Here is a 21,282-nt window from a genome sequence, read left to right on the forward strand (position 1 = left end):
CAGTTGAAGAAAAGCGGCCCGAATTGACAAATCGAAAAGGTGTTGTATTCCATCATGACAATGCAAGGCCACACACATCTTTGGTCACTCGGCAAAAATTAATGGAGCTTGGTTGGGATGCTTTGCCACATCCACCATATAGTCCTGACCTTGCACCATCTGATTACTTTTTGTTTCGATCTTTACAAAACTCCTTGAATGGTAAAAATTTCAATAATGATGATGATGTCAAATCGTACCTGATTCAGTTTTTTGCTAATAAAAACCAGAAGTTTTTTGAACGTGGGATTATGATGCTGCCTGAAAGATGGCAAAAGGTCATTGATCAAAATGGGCAATACATTACAGAATAAAGTTATTTAGTTCCATGAAAAAATTGTCTTTGATTTTCTTTAAAAAATCCGCAATTACTTAGCTGCCGACCCAATATTTTTGTCTAATTACTTAAGATCTTAAAACCTCTAGAAAAAGAGACTGAATTCAATATATATTGACCCATGGTTGTACACTGAAAAAAATGGATATTTTACTTAAGTCCATGCTATTAATGTGTTTTGTATATATTTTGCCTAATAGTAAGGGGTAGGTGGTCTGGTTAGTCACATTTCAGTTATAGCTTTGCTATATAATAATTGAACACACTTCATGACTTTAAAAGTAAAGTGGCTATTTCTTTATAAATAATATCCTATATTTTATATATATTATCTATATACATTTTTAATTTGCTGCAATTTCTACTTGATCAACTGACAGCAAAATGAAAGATCTCCTACTAAGGACAACACACATAATAAGAATCACTTTGCATAATTCCATCATGATAGACTATTCCAGGATAATGATCCTAATGGACAGTCATATAATTTTTGAAGAGCCTATTTAGAGGAAGCTTACATTTCACAAGTTACAAATTTAAATCTCTAAAATATAGAGTTGTAAAAACATCTTCACTAGAAAATCCTGAAACACCACACACTTCTTAATCACATAGACATTTCTGGCTTAACACTGCCAAGAATATGACAAACTTGCTGAAGCTTAAAAACTCAGTGACAAAACTCATAACTTATTTTGTATCAAATGTTCTACTACTATCAATATAGCACATCATGTAATTTATTAGATAATAAATTGGCTCTGTTAAAAAGATGTCTTGGATATGAAAATAAATGTATTACTACTGGTCTTTCTGCTAAGGCATTGTCCTTAATAAGTGGAGCACTTTTCTGCAGTGGAAACATTATAGGAATGTTTATAATTAATTAAAATTCCCTCTCCTTTGTCCATCCATGAAAGTGTATACATCTTATTTATGCCCATGAATACTGAAAATAAATACTTTCCTTCAAAATAATAGTACAGAACTAAATTAAACTCTCAGGAATGGGTGTTCGTGTTTTTCTGCTTAGGTTTCTATAATAAAATGCCACACAGTGGGTGTCTTAAGAAACAGAAATTTATTTTCTTACAGTCTGGAGGCGGGCATTCCCAGCTCACAGTCCAGCAGGGTCCAGATGCTGATGAAGGCTTTCTGGCTTGTGGATGGCCAGGTTCTGATTGTGCGCCCACACGGCCTTTCCGTGGGGTAAGGACACAGGGAGAGAGGGTGAGCTTTTTAGGGTCTCTTCTTATATGGACACTAACCCTCTAGGAAAGGGGCCACAACCCAAAAGACTTATTTTACCTTAATTATCTCCTTATAGTCTCTATGTTATTTGTGTCTTAATATTTTATAATAGATTACTTAATCTTTTGCCCTAAATCTCTACTTAAATACAAAGTAGAGATTGAGAAAGTCATTATAAGGTTTAAAAAAATATCTATAGTTTCAAGAACCAAATCACAAAATTTTTATAAGTGAAATAATTATCCTATGTGTCCATTGTCTAATTTAAGTAAAATTATAAATACGAATTAAATTCATCCTTTAAATATTAATCTTGATAATCTTATAACATCTCTTTTCATATTACAATGCTGTATAGAGTTTATGATTCGCTCTCATCATTTTGCTCAGTGGGTAGAGCATTGGCTTGCAGGTTAAAGGGTCCTGGGTTCGATTCTAGTTAAGGGCACATGCCTGGGTTGCAGGTGCAATCCCCAGTAGGGGACATTCAGTGATTCCCTCTCATCACTGATGTCTGTCTGTCTCTCTCTCTCTCTCTCTCTCTCTCTCTCTCTCTCTCTCTCTCTCTCTCCCTCTCCCTCTCCCTCTCCCTCTCCCTCTCCCTCTCCCTCTCCCTCTCCCTCTCCCTCTCCCTCTCCCTTCCTCTCTGAACATCAATGAGGAAGAAAATAATTGATGAATTTGTTCAACAGATATATTAAGCATGTACCCTGAGCCCAATATGTTACAGGGGCTATTGAATAAGACAAAGAAACCACTTCACTAGAAAGTGAAGTCTAACAGAAAAGACAAACATTTCCCAGATAAAATGTGAAGAATATTATAAGAAAATGCAGAAGCTCTGGCCAGATAGCGCAGTTGGTTGGAAGGTCATTTGATGAACCAAAAATGTTGCAGATTTGATTTCCTGTCAGGGCACATTCCTGGTTGAGGCAAATACAGGAGGCAAAGGATCAATGCTTATCTTTCACATCAGAGTTCTATGTTGCTCTCCTCCTCCCTTCTTTCTTCCCTCTCCCTCTTCTTCTTTCACTAAAAAATCAACAAAAATATGTCCCTGGATGAGGATTAAAACAAAATCCATGAAATACTTACTATAAGACAGTATCACACAAAGACTTAATTTTCTCCTAAATTTACATAGTAAGTTTGGGATGTAAAGATACGGTATAGGCATACGGGTCTTTACATGTAAAGTTACCAGCCCATAATACTAGTAAGCACTCAATAAATTGTATGTGCCGGTATTCATGCCAACATAGTTGCATTTCCCATAATAAAAAGTTTATTAAAAGAGTATCCCAAATCTACCTTTATATGTTTTAATTAGTGCTTCCCACTAAAGAAAAACTGTAAATGTACCTACATGTATACTCTTAAATGAATGGTGTCACAAAAATACTTAAACATTAAAGAATTAAACTTTACTAAGAGAATCTGAAACTATTTGTTAGGCAAACCATGTAAATTTCTAAAACAGCATGTCCTATTGCACGAATTAGCATGACTGAATTTGCTCTGCCTTTCAGATAAAGCAGGTTTATAAAATAACTAGAAACAAACATACATGTGCATATTGAATGGCTTGCTGTTAAAAGAATCTCATTCAGCTGATCTTTATGTTGCAGACTCTATACATGTGAGTAGGTCTATGTTTTAGCAACATTAAAACTATTTCTATAACAGTTTTGGTGGTGGTGGTGGCTTTTCTTGCACTTATATCTTGGTTTCACCTTACAGCGGCTGTGGCATTAAAATTGTTCAATATAATCAGTAAATGTTCTCAAACAAGAAAATATTTTTTGCTTAGGTTTTCTTAAATTAGAAATCAAAATTATATGTTCCTTGGAAATATAAAATATATATATAAAGTTAAATAAAATTATTTTACATCTAACTCGAACTACTATTTTAAGTCATATAAAAAAAGTGATCTGAGTTAATTTATGAGAAAAATAGTCACGGGTGAGTCACATTAATAAATATGTGTAAAGATACTCTGACAAATACAGGAAATGACTTCTGGCACTGTCTTCCCCCCCCCCCCAGGTAATTTTGACTATGTGTGTTATATCATATAACCCTACACTTATATTTCATTCGACACTTTCCATAAACATTACAGAAATCTAAGTAAAGGGAATACTGAAGCAAATCTTAATTTTGACAGTGAAATAAGATCTGGGTACTTGAAAACATAAGGGAAATTAAGACATGCAGGGTTATTTTTATAGTTTCTTGAAGGACAATAAAATTGTAGCCAAAAGGCAAATACTATAGTTACCAGTGCTCTCTCCCATAGATTACTTTTGTTATTAATATCCTCAGGAAATAACACTTCTTATTAGGTCTCCTTTTCATTGAACATTATTTATCACCAGGCTATTGAATCAATCTGCAAAGTCCCATATAAAGGGTTATAGAGCTAAATTCTTTAGGTTAGCAGACTATGATAAGATTATATAACAATAATTCTGAGGAAAAGTATATTTGATTGCAATAATCAAGGTCACATGTATGAATTTACCATGTGACCTTTCTAAGTCATACACTGTAAATTTCAACATTTTACCTGCAAATGTTATTAATACTTACTTACCAAATTTTCCAATTTACCTGGAAATTTTAATGATATAATGTGTGTACAAGTTGTAGGATGACTGGCATATTTTATGTGTAGACATTCATCTATATACACACAATTGGTGATAAGGAAAATACATTTTTTGAGAGAGAGAGAGAAACTTTGTAAGATATCTTGGCAGAGAAATTAAAAAGTGTCCCTACACTATAATGGCAGATTTGCTGATATTTTCTCACATTTTCAGAAAATGTCTTCTGCATAAATACATAGGCATAGATAAATACTTACTTATCTATCTATATACAAAAAACTATTCTAAGTGTTACATCAAATATTTTGTGGAAGATATAGAAAGTTTAAAACTTTAGCCGGGCCAGTTATGTCCTTGCCTGTTCAAAACCAACAAGGGTCTCTCCCCTTGTCTCTCAGAGAGGTGTATTTGCCTAAAAATAAAGTTTCCTATTATCCTTTCTTACAAATCTTTATTCACTAGTTTACACTGCTATTCTCTAAACACACTCTGAATTTTTAAAAAAATATATTTTATTGATATTATACAGAGACGAAGGGAGAGAGATAGTTAGAAACATCGATGAGAGAGAGAGTCATCGATCAGCTGCCTCTTGCACACCCCCTACTGGGGATATGCCCGCAACCAAGGTACATGCCCTTGACCGGAATCGAACCTGGGACCCTTCAGTCCCCAGGCAGACGCTCTATCCATTGAGCCAACTGGTCCCGACCCACACTCTGAATTTTGCTCTCATTCTTGTGCATTATTGAACTACCTGTAAGGGACTGAACGACTTATTTGCCCAGCTTCTAAGATAACTGTCAGAAAGCAGATCCCTTGTACCCTCTTTAGAATTCCTTTGTCTGAAAAATTACAATTTGTGCCTTCCTAGAGTAGCCAGCAGCCATATCTGGATATCACAGAGGTATAAAAGTCTGCCATGCTCTCAACCCTGGACAATCTGAAGATCCAGGAAAGGTGAAGAGCTCCCTGTGGTGAAGGCTGAGGATTACAATGAGCCTGCATCATAACTCATCTTCTCTGCTCAGTAATACTCCCCCCCCCCCCCACCTCTCTTCTGATGGTGCTGATTGGATATGCACACCCTAAAATACAACTCCTGCACACTATTCTCCTAGGGAGCCCAACTTGGGAAATTAGATCCTCTTTCAGGAGTGACAGTATTCCTCCTCATTTGCTTCTCAATGCTATCAATCACACTAAAAATTACATTATCTGTACACACACTACTCAACTATCAATAACTAGCAATCAACAATGCACAATGTATATTTTCTGTTGTATAATGACTTTGTCTGTTTAATTATGGACATAAGATAGGATCTTAGAGGTTTTCTATCCCAAGTTTCTCTATTACATTAAGAGCAATACAAGAATAATTACTACATCCCTAATTAAATCTCTTTGGGGTAAATACCACATTTTATATTTTTTTGTTAGTTTGCTAACAAAATTAAATTGCCTAATTGTTTAAATGATCCCACAGTAAATAGAGGTATTGCAGAATTTTAGGAAGGCCTGTATTTATTAACATTCATACTTCTGCAGACCATTTTTATGTTAATCCTGTTGGTCCATGCATGAAACATAATCCTATCTAAAAAAGAGAAACATGCAAATTGACTATACCTCCACTATTCCCACAAGCCATGCCCACCAGCCAATCAGGAGCAATTATGCAAATTAACCCAACAAATATGGCAGTGGCCACAGAGCTGGAGAGAGCAGGAGGCTTTGGTTGCCCCCAAAGATAGAGGAAGCCAAGCTTTCTGCCCGCCTTGGCCTGCCCTGGCCTTCGCTCAAGGCTACAAAGTTTCAATTATAAAAGATAAATAAATACCAACAAAAATGGCAGCAGTCATGGAGCTGGAGCCAGCCAGAGGTTTGGCCTGCCCTAGCCAGCCCTGGGCTCTGCTTAAGGCTACAAAGTTTCAATTATAGAAGATAAATAAATCCCAGATCATAGGGCCTCCACTTGGGTCACTGAAGTGTGGGACCAGCCTTGCAAACCACTACAGGCCCCTCACCCAGGCCATCCCATGCCCCAAGGGAACCGCCACCCTGATCCTGGACACCCTTCAAGGCAAACCAGCCAGCCCCTACTTGTACACCAAGGCTTTATCCTATCTAATAAAAGAGTAATATGAAAATTGACATCACTCCAACACACAAGATGGCTACCCCCATGTGGACACAAGATGGCTGCCACAAGATGGCCAGCAGGGTAGAGAAGTTGTGAGGGACCAGGCCTGCAAAGGAGGGCAGTTGTGGACAATCAAGCCTGGAGGAGAGGGCAGTTAGGGGTGGCCAGGCTGGCAGGGGAGCAGTTAGACATCAATCAGGCTGTCAGGGGAGTGGTTAGGGGGTGATCAGGCTGGCAGGCAGAAGCAGTTAGGGGCAATCAGGAAGGCAGACAGGTGAGCAGTTGGGAGCCAGCAGTCCTGGATTGTGAGAGGGATATCTGGCTGCCTGGTTAGGCCTGATAGGATCGGGCCTACATGGGCAGTCGGATATCCCTCAAGGGGTCTCACATTGGAGAGGGTGAAGGCTGGGCTGAGGGACAACCCCCCCACCCACATGCACAAATTTTGTGCTCCGGGCCTCTAGTGGAAATTATAAGGTTTTAAAGGCCTTCTTGAGGGCCTAAAATATAACTTATTTCTCCTCATTATGGCAAATTCATATCCATTCTAAAGTTGTAGGATGACTAGCATATTTTCTGTGAGGACATTTCTCCTCCTCCCACTCCTTACTCCTTCCCCATCCCCCTCCAAATAAGCAGTCCTTTCTCAGGGTTTCTGTATGTTGTTCCTAATATTTTTACAGCACGAATCACTTGACATTCAAGTTCACTGTCTTGAGTTGTAAAATACATATCATACTACCTTTTGGGCACCTCATAAAGATGGGGCCATTCTTTACCTTCTGTCCTAACATTCTCCACAGTGCTTGACACACACTGGTCAGTACAGCTGGATGAATACTTTAAAAGTAGCATTTAAATAGTCAGCTCTTAAAAACACGTAATTATTAAGACTGTATTTGTTCAAGAGAGCCTTCCAATGTAAAGAAGATTGAGCAACCGCATGCCATAAATCAAATGTATATGCTTTCCCCTCCACTTATATATTTAAAAAAATCTCTCCAATGTCTGTAAGTTTGATCCATGTGACTTTATGCTTAATAGATCAATATAATTCCTTAAAAAAGCAATAGTAAAAGGAATATATTTCAGCCAGTTTATGTAAGTCATATGTTCCTGAAAAGTAAATACAAAAATTATCTAACTATGAATATCACAGATTATGCTCTCACTATACTTCTCATCTTAAAGCTAATTATTAGTCTAAATAATAATTGATCTAAATAACAATTTAGACCTGTAAATGATTGGTCTAAAGGTAGCTTTAGACTAGTCTTAAGATAACTTGTGACTATCTAAGAGTCACATTTTATACAGGCCAAATAAAATTAATTTCTCCATCTTCCAATTTGTGACACATCATTGACAATTCTGAGCCTCCATTCCCCCCACTCCCCTCATTGCAATAAAGACTTTAGAATATTTTGCCTTGACATGTTCACAAAACTTTACATAAAAAAGACTAATAAGCATTCATCTTGCTACTCACTAAAATATAATTTTTGTAATAAGATTTTTAAGTTTTCTCTAAGAATCTTATTTAACAGGTGAATACAGGAAGCTAGTTATTATTTTATCCCCATTCTATGTATAAAGAACTTTAGTGGTTCATCCAGGAGCACCTACCTCCTGTGTGCTCGGGCAGAACCAGGCCTGGAGCACCATTCCCTGAACACCAATTACTAGACCACTACCCTGAACAGAAGACAGAGGTCTTCAATGTATTTCCATTTCCACAAACATTGCTACGGAGGGTCTGGAGCTCCAGACTCCAATATAATAGAAAAAGAATTACAAAGAGCACACACTGCCTTTCAAACCCTGGCTGATTATATGCCATCCTTACTCTGTATTCCTTTCAAATCCTGGCTGATTATATGCCATCCTTACTCTGTATTCTTGCCCCCTCACAGGCAGATTCTTTTTTTAAAAAAATATATTTTTATTGATTTCAGAGAGGAAGGGAAAGGGAGAGATTTAGAAACAACAATTATGACAGAGAATCATTACTTAGTTGCCCCCTGTATGTCCCGCACAGGGGATCCAACCTGCAACCCTGGTATGTGCCCTGATCGGAATCAAACTGTGACCTCCTGGTTCATAGGTAGACGTTCAACCAGTGAGCCATGCTGGCTAGGCCAGATTATGTTTTTTATACAAGGCATCAGTGGATTTAAACCAGAGATAGAGGTTTAAACTCATTACTGAAGTGACCGCAGCATATACTACGTGGAAGTGAGGCTGTGTGGTTAATGGACAACTTCAAAGATCACTGAAGGTTTCCATGATACTCATGAACATGAACCAAGTTTCACAGCATTCCCCCTTTCAAAATAGCACATATATTGCTGATGTAGGTGAGGGAAAATGGGTATACAAATGGAACAGGACAATAGTCACTCATATTCTACATTTGCTCTGTTAAAAACTAATTTAAAACTTTTAAAATTGCCACTGCTTTCTGACACATTTAAACACTTTTTTTTTTAAGTAGAAAAAGCTAACAGTGTAACTGAAAATTCACGGGTTTTTAGTATTTGAGATATAGTATAGAGTAGACAATTGTGCATTAATATTTTGATATAAAAGTGCAAACCTAGTTTGCTTTTTAACTTGATTATATTTATTCTTTATAAACAGTTTAAGAGCTTGAATGCGATATAATTTATATACCATAAAATTCACTCATTTTAAGTACACAATTCAATATTTTTAGGATGTCTACTGAATTGTGCACCCATCACAATCTAATTTTTGCACATTTATATTACTTCCTCCCCAAAAAACAAACAAAACTAGTTTTCTTTTAACCAGAAGAGAATCAATGCCTAAAGCCACTTTACTACAGTGAGATATTTGATTTGATAATCTATGAAAATCTATGACCCACTTAGCTGGTATGATATAAATTTGAAAAGTTATATACCGACATTTAAAGAGCAAAAAAACAGATTCCAAATGCAACCTACATTGGCAAACTCTAATTGCGGTATAAGTTCAGCATCTGTATGTTGTATTAAAAATAATTTTAAATGTTCCTTTACATAGTTGATATCAGCAGGAATGCAGCAGTTATTCTAGCTCGTAGATCTCAGAGTCCTATTAATGATTCCAAAGATAGTGCCAGTGTCACAATCATAAACGTAAAGATTTTTGTTGTTGTTAAGCCTCAGCCTAGGATATTTTTCCATTGATTTTTTAGAGAGAGGGGTAGAGAAAGATAGAAACATCAATGTGAGAGAGACACATTGATTGGTTACCTCTAGCACTCACCCTAATCAGGGCCAAGATCAGAGATCAGGCCTGCAACTGAGGTATGTGGACTTGACAGGAATCAAACCGGAGACCATTATATCTGTGAGCCAAACTCTATCCACTGATCCAAACAGGCTAGGACAACCTAGTGTCTCACTGTAAGGTTATGATAACAAATTTCAATATAAAGCAACACCAACAGTGGCAGAATTTTAAGACTAGTAAATTGTGTAAGGTAAATACATTACATCAATGCAAATATCAGTGAAATCAGTTATTTGCTTTGGTCTAATGTCTGAAGATTTAAAAGTCTCTAGGTTATTTTATCTCCAGACTTCTAATTTTATAGGGGAGATCTGATTTGCAATAGCCTATTAAATATCAAAGAGAAAACTTTAGAATAAGGACCAACTAATTTGTTCATGGTAAGCAGAAGGCCACATGCATAGTTTTCATTCTGCAGATATCATTTAAATAGGTAACTTTGTTAAAATTGGCATGGAAATGAAGAATAGATTGGTCTATGTCCAGGAATTTGGGCTAATACTGGTTTTTGACAGTCAGCCAAAGATCAAGAAGACCTTGATTATGATGCTCACACAAGTCTGGGCTCCAGTGCAGGTCCAGTTTTATTAATGACGATGACATAAAACTTGGCTACATCTACTACACAGCATCTCCCTTCAGCAGCAAGAATTTTCAAAAGATTGAGAAAGCCCTCCATTTCTGAAACTTTCTTCAGTAATAACATTTTTCTGAAAGTTTAGAAAATCTCCAATTCATGAAACTTCCTTCCCAGTTTGTACTTTCCAAAACATGCTTAGCAACGCGGAGAATGACTGAATAGGGCATCTCAACTGCGAGTAAGGAAATAAGTGAAAACTGCTTTTAAGCTAAATTACAAGTTCATAATCATGGTTATTACATATCCTAATTCATTTCTTCTGAAGTTGTCATGAGACCTCCCAAGTATGTAATTCAACATTATAAACATTATATCATCACAAATCTGATGAACTTAAAATTCCCTTACGCAAAATTTAATTCAGACTTGCCACATAGTGTAAATAATACATTCTCTTTGCTAAAAAAAATTGATTAACACTGTGTGGGACAGTACAGCCAACTCTTTCATTATTCTTAATTCTCAGGTAGATTTTGATCATGAGCACGCATCACACAAAAAGGTAAACATGCAAGTAACAGTCTGAATTTCATTTTACCCAATATAGCCTCTCTCCTCTAGATCTTTCCACAGACATTCTAGTCTAAGAGCAGTCCTAACTCGTTTACAATTTATCCCTTTTATTTCTCCTGCCAGATCTCTGGAGGAGATGTTAATGAGTCTAGTAATGGTTTAACAGGCAACAGGAGAAATAACAAAGACAGCTAAAGGTGTGAATAATCAACAGGCTGGAATAATTGAGTTCTGTGTAGCCAAGTTAAGGAAATATTCAAGTGAGACAGCTCACTTCTGTAGGCACATCATTCACTTAGTGAAGGTGAACGGGAAAAACATACCTGCTTGGCCAGTGGTGACACTGACAGCGGCGAAGAGCCTCTGGGATCGGCTTAAGTCGGAAACTCCGTTCACAGCTTCAACCTCGAAAGTGTAATTGGCGTGGGCCAGCAGGTCCATGACGGTGACGTAGTTATCCTCTAAGCCACTCTGCTGGGGCATGTAGCCGATGTTACTCCCACAAGGAACGCACTCACCCTGCTCCCAACTGCACCGCTTGCACAGTATCCTGTAGGTCACGTCGTTCCTCCCCCCGTTGTCCGCGGGAGGACTCCATTCCAAGCTGACTGTGGTTTGGTTGATGTTGAAAATGAGGTTCTGTGGTGCAGATGGAGGCCCTTCAGAAACCAAAAATAAATAAATAAACAAAAACAGAAAGAAAGAAAGAAAGAAAGAAAGAAAGAAAGAAAGAAAGAAAAAGAAAAAAAAAAGCCAACAAAATGCACCAAAGGCCCACGTGCTGCATTCAGCTGGCAGCTGAATTACCATACAGAAAACTAGCCGCAATGCTTTCTTTCACATAAACATTTCATTGCCTTTCCTAGAGAAGCCATATAAAAGCCTCCTTGAATTCACTTGGCAAGGGGCTTTATTTATTTTCCATTTAATATGTCAAAATGAAAACAGGATAACAACTGTCTTTGTACTTTTGCCACGGTCTTTAGCTACTTGACTTCCAAGCAATTAAAGAACAGTTAATGCGCCTAAAAAAAAACAGTCGTGAAGTTGTTCGAAAATAGTTTTCTTTTTAAGCGTATAGCAGAGAATACACCTATTCATTTTTAATGCGCTCAGGAATGATTTATAGGACTGTCTGGAATTTGGTTTGGATTTGGGTCTCTCAAGCACTCATTAATTGAAGCACCACGATGTGATATTTGTTCAGTTTAGTGATGGAATTTTAATTTGCAAACCATTACTTTTTAATTGCATTTCATACACATGTATGACTCAAAAAAAATAACTTTTTACATTTTAGGATTCCTATTAAATAGATGTGAAAAGTATTATTAAAAAGCATCTTGATTTTGAAAACATAAAAATTACATTGCAGTTGAAGTGAGATGTATTTTACATTTTGGTTAGCCTTAGAGGTTTATGAACAAATTATAAATAATAATAATTCAGATTTGTGAATGTATTCACAAATTCTATGCCTATCTCAATGACAGGAAGGAATTTGAAAGTCCTTTTGTAACTTTACTAATACGAACTTACTTGTGCATGCAACGTATGGTGGGTCAGATGGAGCCCTATAATATCCATCCTCACATTCACATCTTGAAGAACCTTCTTTATCAGAAAAACTGTGAGTTGGGCAGCGAGAGCACTGAAGGTCTTGAGAGGAAGATTTGTAGAACCCGCGGCCACAGGCTGGGTATACAAAAGAAAGAGAAAATAGAAACATGAGAGCAAGTAGACCTTTCTTCAATTTCAGTAATATTTTGCAAAGAATACAGTATAAAATATGATTTGTGAAGAACAAGCTGTTTATGATTAACACTAGAGGCCTAGTGCACAAATTTGTGCATGGATGCAGTCTGGATGGCCCGCCCCAATGGGGGCTGATAGGGGGCCAGGCCAGCCAAAGGGAGGGGCCATGGGAGATGGCCAGCTGGCCCTGCCCTCTTCGGATAGGTTGACTGGCTGCAGTGCTTGTCATACTGAATGGTCATTCCAGTTGTTCAGGTCGTTTGGCATATATATATATATACACACACATATATATATAGTACATACACATATAGTAGATTTCATGTTAGTATATATCAATAACCATACTACATTTTAAGACAAAATAATAAAAATCAAATGATACAGCAAACTTGTACCTATAGTTGGCATCAGTTCAAAGTCAAGAGCCCCAAACTAAACATAAGCATAATTTATTTAGATAAAATCTTAAAATATTTAAATGAGAGTAATGTCAATTTTAACAAAATTAACTTGTTTGTTAAACTGCATTAACACACTCAAAAGGTTATGTTTTCTTCATCAAAAATAGCTGTAGCCCTAGCCAGTTTGGCTCAGTGGATAGAGTGTCGGCCCACAGACTGAGGGGTCCCAGGTTTGATTTCTGTCAAGAGCACATACCTGGTTTGCAGGCTCAATCCCCAATACGGGGTGTGCAGGAGGCAGCCAATCAATGATTCTCTCATCATTGATGTTTCTATTTCTTTCTCCCTCTACTTTGCTCTCTGAAATCATTAAAATATATTTTTTAAAAATATAGCTGTAAATTAACATTTTGTGTTAATTTTATTTATAATGAAAAACATAAAAAAATAAGCTTAATCATCTACTAGAAACAACGGTGTAAATTATTTTCATTTGAAAATGATAGAAATTTATTCCCTTCCAATTTTCAGGAAACTTCAAAATATAACAATTTTTTAACAGGTTGCTTTCCACTAAGTGAACTCCCTTGTTAATAAAAATTATGAAATCTTGTAAATAGGAGACACCTATTTAACCAGAATTAAAGAGAAAGCCATCAACTGTAAACAGACTGAGGACTTTTTCTCCCCTCCTGAGAGAAACTTAGGGTATAGTCACACTAACAAAGCAAATGCTCTCATGATGAATATATAAGTATAGAAAACATCACTATCACCTCCTACTGAAGTTGTTTTTACTCACTTACATCCTATTTATTATTAAATCATGTACCGTTGAACCATTTACTATCACTGAATATTTTCTATTTTTATTTTCAATTAAAATTTAGCAAACTAAAATTATATTATCTCAACAATTTTTATTAACAGATGGTATTACACATTGAACATATTAAATAAATTCAATGTATCCTTCATATTTTTAAATGAGTATTTTTTAAGCTTTAGTGACCTCCAAATTTAATAGAAATTAATAAATCATATCTATAAAGATTAGTTAATATTTAACCTACATTTATATTTAAGTTTATTTAATGTTCTTAACTTGGCACTATTCAGTAACTGAATCACATATTCCCTATTTGGTAGGAAAAACAATCTTGTTTTATTATGAAGGTATATTCTCAAAAAAAATGAATTATTCTCTATTTTTGGTCACGTGCTGATTTTTTAACTCATGATTTTGATACATTTGAGAGTTCAAAATCACCTTCTGAGTTTCAAGAAAATAAGCCTCCTTTACAGGAACAAGATGGGTATTTTAGATAACTTAGAAACTTAAAGATCTGTTATATTGTGAAAGATAAGTGTTAGATACAGAAACAGAACTACAATCAACTCTTTGTAAACATAGCATACACTACTGAGCTCAAAAGCCAGTCTGCCTTTGGTTGGCTTCCTCAATTCTTACAAGAGGAAAACACACATAACATATTAAGCAAAGAGGCTTAATGTACCTTCACATGTTCTCAGTAGCAATTACTACAAATCCAAGACAGAGAGAGAACAATAAAATTGATTGCAAAATAATATAAAAATATAACACTTAAAAATGTTTATAAAGATAAGATCTTGACACATAAAAGAATGGTGAACTGCTAGGTTAAAGAAATGAGAATGGATTTCTCAGCCTTTCTTTAAGTATTTATTGTTTCTTGCTCCAAGTATTATCTGTAATTCAACATCCAGATATACCATCCATAAGATAGAGAAGGCAATGCTTTATTCACAACCTGCAGCTTGATAACATTAAGACCCAGAGAATTGAAAAAGGAAAAAGAGACAGTAATAAAGAGAAGGAGAGAGGGAAGGAAGAAGGGAGAGAATGTATATGTTGAGTCTTTGATGATATTATGTGAATATTTAAGTAGGTTTTATAGAGAGAGGTTAGGAAGTAAGGAGATGAAAACACAGTGGCAACATAATTTAACATCTACAAGGTAAGTCTCCCAGAGTTACTAGGCAGCAAAATACCTAGTGGAATCCTTTGAATTCCCATGCTCGAATTGCAAGTACAAACCTCTAAAGAAAGGCTTGTTCCTGTTTTCCTCATTAACAAGGAGGTACATTTTTTTTCTCTCTCAACATACATGACTTATAGAATATATAGGGTAGGAAACTATAAAATCCTTATCATTCAACTTTCAAATTTACATTAAATTCTGTCACCACTTTAACAAATGGGAAAACAGATTTGAAGCAAAAGTAACCTGAGTTCTTCAAATAATCCCATTTGTCTAGGTTAAAACTGGTTTTTAGAACACAGGACCACTGATATGCAATCATGCTATTCCACCAGTGTCCACTGCTGAATGAACCAGGAATTGGCACTGATTCAATGGCTCTCAAGGGCTTTAGCAGCCCTAAAAATTTATTTTCAATGTGTCCCTCTTTCTTTAAATTTATACCCCTAATTTAAAGCTATTTTAACTTACAAAACTATGAAATAATATCCTAACATACTTACAGAAGAGATATTAAATTGGTAGTCTCAATTTCATTATAAATTTTGTCACTGAAAATTCCTGCAAAATTATGGAGAGCATGCATGGCTATTACTAAATGGATAATGATAGAAACAATATTGGAAAATGTGGTCATAAAAGTCTTAACATTTTTTTCTTTGAAGTACTATTTTGTTTCAGTTCAGGTAATATTGAACATAATGAGTTGTGACAGGACAGTTTTTACTTAACCTCTATGAAACTATTAATTTAGACTTATTAAAAAGAAGTGCAGGAGTCCTCCCTTATCCATGGTTTCGCTTTCCATGGTTTCAATTAATTACCCATGGTCAATTGGCATGGCTCCGTGATCGAGAATCACCCAAAGCAGATGATTCTCCTTCTGATTATTGTCAAAGGTCAATAGTCACCTAGCCAAGGTCACATCGCCTACTCCACCTCACTTCATGTCATCATTATATCATCTTACAACATCACAAGAAGGAGAAGGAGTATAGCACAACTGGACTTTAAGAGAGAGAATCCACATTCACATAAGTTTTATTATAGGACATTGCCATAATTGTTATCTATAATAATGAAAGCATAATATGCTAATTAGACCAGACATCCTTCTGGAAGTCCCTCCATCCTTCCAGACAAAGCTAGGGCTGAAAGGGAAACTTGGCTCTTGAGTCCCTGCCGGTGCCAGAGGAAAGCCTTGGTCCTAGGTGCCCAAAGGAAGCCTGTGCTGGGAGCCGGGGGAAGGAAGGCCTACTATTGCACAAATTTCGTGCATAGAGTCTCTAGTTTTAATATAGGTTACTAGAGACCCTATGCACGAAATTTGTGTGGGAGGAGGAGGCCCCTCAGCCTTGCCTGTGCCTTCTCACAATCCAAGATCCCTCAGGGGATGTCCAACTGCCAGTTTGGGCACAATTGGGCCTAAACCGGCAGTTGGGCATCCCTCTCACAATCTGGGACTCCTGGATCCTAACCTGCTCACTCCTTACCACTGCCACAGGGGTGGATGAGGCTCCTGCCACTGCCGCTGCGCTCACCAGCAGTGAGCCTGCCTTTTGGCTGAGTGGCACGCCCGCTATGGGAGCGCACGAACCACCAAAGAGCAGCTCCTGAATTGAGCGTCTGCCCCCTGGTGGTCAGTGTGCATCATAGCGACCAGTTGTTCTGGTCATTCAGCCATAACAGTCACTTGGCTTTTATTATATAGATTATTGTCAATCTACTGTGCCTAATTTATAAATTAAGTTTTATTATAGGTAAGTATGTAAAGGAAAAAAAAACAAACATAGTATACACAGTGTGAGGTACTATTCATGGTTGCAAGACTCCACTGGACATCTTGGAATGTATCCTGCACAAATAAGAGGGGTTTCTGTTCAAAATTTTTGGACCTATGGTATTAAGTCTAGAACGTGCATCAATATAAGCTGTCTCTTAGGATAACTGTGAGCAATTGGGTGGTTAAAAAGTTTGCTAAGAAAGTAACAGATGCTCAGAAAAAATTACAATTTTAGATGAAATTGCTACATGAAATAACTTCCGTAAAATACTCAGTGACAGAAACTGGGGTGGAGTGACATATCTGACAGTCAGCCGCATAGGAAGAATCAGAGGAGTTCTCAAAATGGCTCCCCAAAAGGCTACTGAAAAGCAAGACCATTTATCTTCTGTGAATGCAGCTGGTTTTCTAAAAGATAATAATAAAAACATTTCTAGTGGTAAATGACTTCTGAGACCTCAAAAAGACCAATTCACTTCATACATAACTAAAATATACAAAAATAACTTAGTAGGAATCATGCGATCACAGTTTTAAAACTTTTCTTTCTTCACTTTCTTTCTCAATTTGTTCAATAGCATTTGAACTGAAAGCAAACTTTAATTAATATAGTATGTGCCTATGGTAAAGTTAGTTACAATAAAAAACATACCATTTTAATTTCCTGCTTTTTGATGTTTTTGCTTTTTAACTTAACATTGCATTTTGTGTGTGTATGTGTGTGTTTATATTTTTTCAGTTTTAGTGAATTTATTGGGGTGACACTGGTTAATAAAATTATACTGGTTTCAGGTGTACAGTTCTATAATACATCGTTTAGCCAAGAACGGTTTGGCTCAGTGGATAGAGCATCAACCTGTGGACTGAAGGGTCCAGGGTTCGATTCCGGTAAAGGGCATGTACCTTGGTTTTGGTCCCATCCCCAAACACCAGGCTGAGGGACCCCACCAGTGCACGACCAGGCCTCTAGTGTATTCTATATTCACCTATTTTTATAAAGCTGTGTTTAGGTAAAATAAGTTAACTATAAATCATTTAAAAATTTAGAAAATCTATAACCAATATATTTTTTTTTTGCCCATTTGGTAATTTTAGAGACAAATAATTTATCTTTTATCTGAGGAGTAGCAATTTTACCTGAGTAATTAAATAACAAATAAATAGATTCTTATCAATACCAAGTTTATATTTAGGGGAGATTTTTGATACATTATATACAAAGTGAGTTTTGAGTGAATATCTGAATAGATCTTAGATATTCTTATTTTTCATTCACATCATTTTTCCAGACAACGGGCTTGTTTCCTTCCTTATTATAACCCTCTCAATTTTTCTTCCATGAGCTAATTGAATACAACTAGATTCAGCTTCCTCAGGCCTTACTCTGTTTCCAGACCTGTGATTTTAAGCACAATTGGACTTTTTCTGAAGTAATTATGTGTATGTGTCTGTGTGCAAAATATGAGGCTTTGCAGATGTTTCCGGCCACAGTGTTACAGCTGCAAAAAGTTTATTAATTACAAACTATAAGAGGATTGTTCCATAATTAAAAGTTTCTGGGCTTTAATATTACTGCAGGATCTACATACAATACATAATGAATGCTGTTATTTATTTGCAGATGGACATTTCATTTCATTCGGGCAAAGTGAGTCTGTTTCCATAGGAGCTTTCAAATATTTCTGTCCTGTTAACGTCCGTGCTTCTGTAATGCGAAGGGAAAGCGCAGCTTATAGAAATAGTACTGACCCCGCTCGCAGTGCTGACCTCATCTGGGACAGACAGGTCCACATTCAGTATTTTAATCCTATTGACAGTGCCTCAGAGGGAATAATTACAAAAGTCTGCCTGAAAGCCAGACCTCCTGTCACCGATATGCTATGATTTCTCACATTGAGAATGAACAGCGGGCAGGAAGGATAAAAACAACATGATGTAACTGAGTACATTATAGTTTGGGAGGCACCAGCCAAATTACCCTACAACTAATTTGTAAGAGTTTAGAAAAGAAACTATGCACAATATGAAGTTTATGACAACAGGTGCTCGAGTGATGAAAAAAAAAAATTAGGAGATTTTTAAAACGAAAAAGAAACTTTAATTTCAGGGCATTATTAACTATGTGTAATTTTACTTGTGTTGTTTAACTTAGTACTTTCATCAATCGCATTTGGTGGAAAAGAAACAGATATAAACGAGAAGTTTTTAAAGTTTTGTTTGTAAGATATAGACCGTAAAAGGAAATAAAGCATTAGGCAAACACAGTGTTTTCTCCTTTATTAAATTATCCAGTTAGAATGTGCTAAGAATTTTGCTGAAATCCAGCATTAAAATACTCTATTTTATCAGAATATTGCCATAATTAAGATGTCATTACAAAATGATTTAAAAGAAATAAAAAGATGTCAAGTTAGAACACTCAAAATTTCTTTTGTGTTCTTATTCTACTTTATAAATATATTGAATAGACAATGTGTTACAGCAAAAGAGAACTGGGTTTTAACTGAAATGATATGTGTTCAAATCGACTCTGCCACCTGTAATTTGCACAAAGCCACTTCCCATTCCTGGGTTTCCATGATCTTGTTTTCTTGTTATTAATTACCAAGTCTGCAGACAGACTAGTTATTTTTATGTTTGTAAAAGGTGGTTTTAACAATAATCCAATGATCCGTTAACCAGCGGTTAAAACTCCCCTACAACTGTCTTCAATAAAATGCTTTAAAAACGCATTTCTACCACCATCACCCCATCCCCGAGCCCCACATAGAAAGGAACACGCCCTTAGACTTTCCCTGGTGCCTCAGGAAGAGTGTGAAAGATGGGTGCTAAGAGAGAGCCCTGCCTCCCCTACCTTTCCTGACAGACCTGTGTCCCTGAGCCAAGGACCCGGCTGTGCAAGAAGTCACCTCTAGCTCTCACTGTGCCACTGTTGTCCAGCCCTGCCCGTGACCCTGGGGGTGTGCACATTCATTGTGATTCATGCAAATAAGTATCCTGAAATAAAGTTTGAAAATTTTAAGTAAATCCCTTAAAATCAACCTCTCGTAAAAGGAAAGATTGAAATTGAAATCAGACCCTTCTGGATCTCCTTCAATATAGCCCTCATAGGTTCAATATAAGAGATCAACCTATAGGTAAAAAAATGAATTATATATGAACTCTCAGAATTTAGTAACTCCACTGGAAAAGAACTAAAATTACAGTCATCCTAAGTCTAATTCAAATGTATTTCTAAATAGTAGAGTTATGGGGTTGCCATGATTAAAAACACTTAAATAAGGGGAAGCTAACTGACCAAATTCAAACATTCATTACTTAGTTGCAGTAACTAAAAAAGGTGGCTTTTTTTTTGGACAGCATTATTTTATTTTTCTAAAAGATTTCCTTCAGGCCATGTCATCATAAACAAGAGGCTGCAACAGGAAAGGTCTTAAAGAGCAGCTGGTGTTAAGAAGCTTTTAGACACGGGGTACAATTCACTCTCGCACTTATGCCACTCTCAAGTTTAGTTTCAAATATTTCTCTTATGTTTATTATACATTATGTAATGTTAGTTTAGTATTCATTCTTATTATGTTCCTCACAGTTTCAAAGCATATCAAGAAAGGTCAGATAATTTTGGCTCTACATTAAAAAATGATATAAAAATACGTGTGAGAATTCCTTTTTTGAAAAATGAGTATTCTTCACATAATCATTTTAAAAGAACATTTCTTAAAAGATAAAAAAAATTATATTCTCAAGAATAGATGTTGTTAAGTTCATCAAATAGGCTTCACTTCAGAAACTGGAAAAGGCAATATGACTTGTCTTTTATGTAAATGACCAGTTTGGCTTCTTCTCCACATGGATTAGCTTCATGACCCTTGTAATTTTTTTTTTTTCTGAGCCCCATTTTTCCATGTCTAAAACAGAGAAACCTGATAACAAGATGACCTTCTACAATGGTTGTGAATTGAAGTACATAATTCATGTGAAGAACTTAGCACAGTGCCTAGTGGAGAATAAGCACTCAATAAATAACTATCATGATGATGTCACAATATAATTTTCCATGCGAAGTTTTGATCTCACTCTGGTTTCTTCCTTGATAAACAGTGAGCCACTTTCCCATTTCCAGATGTGTATTTAAACAAGACACACAAATTATTAAGCAAATATAGCCAAATTTCTCATTCCCTGCTAAAATAATTATTGTTTGCCTATTCTTTGCATTGTCAGGTAATGGGCCAAAGTTATATCTGCTAAAAAACAAACAAAATAAATATGATGATATTTAACCTGTAATCAAATGGCATGCATAAGCTTTTGATTATGTATGCCAGCTAATTAAGATTCTGATATTTTATACAAGTTACTCTTACAAATTATAAATATTGTGCCTTAATTTGTATATTTTATTATGTGCTTAATTGTCACCTATTTCAGTGGTGAATATAGATTCAAAGGTCACCTTTCCTGCCAAACTA

The 21,282-nt window shown here is 36.1% G+C and overlaps 1 protein-coding gene across 6 annotated transcripts in view; it reads right to left on the reverse strand.

Moving 5' to 3' along the window:
• Nucleotides 1-21,282, reverse strand: part of EPHA7 (EPH receptor A7) — a 154,162-nt gene that overhangs the window by 92,023 nt on the left and 40,857 nt on the right. For all 6 annotated transcript variants that reach the window (XM_084890100.1, XM_084890099.1, XM_084890098.1 and 3 more), the window contains exons 4-5: nt 12,384-12,539; nt 11,168-11,503 (exon numbers count right to left, since the gene is read on the reverse strand). In XM_084890100.1, coding sequence (XP_084746226.1) covers nt 11,168-11,503; nt 12,384-12,539 — 492 coding nt within the window. The remainder of the gene's footprint in view (nt 1-11,167; nt 11,504-12,383; nt 12,540-21,282) is intronic.

The sequence above is a fragment of the Pipistrellus hanaki genome, assembly GCF_964339955.1.
Source record: "Pipistrellus hanaki genome assembly, chromosome: 7".
Taxonomy (NCBI): domain Eukaryota; kingdom Metazoa; phylum Chordata; class Mammalia; order Chiroptera; family Vespertilionidae; genus Pipistrellus; species Pipistrellus hanaki.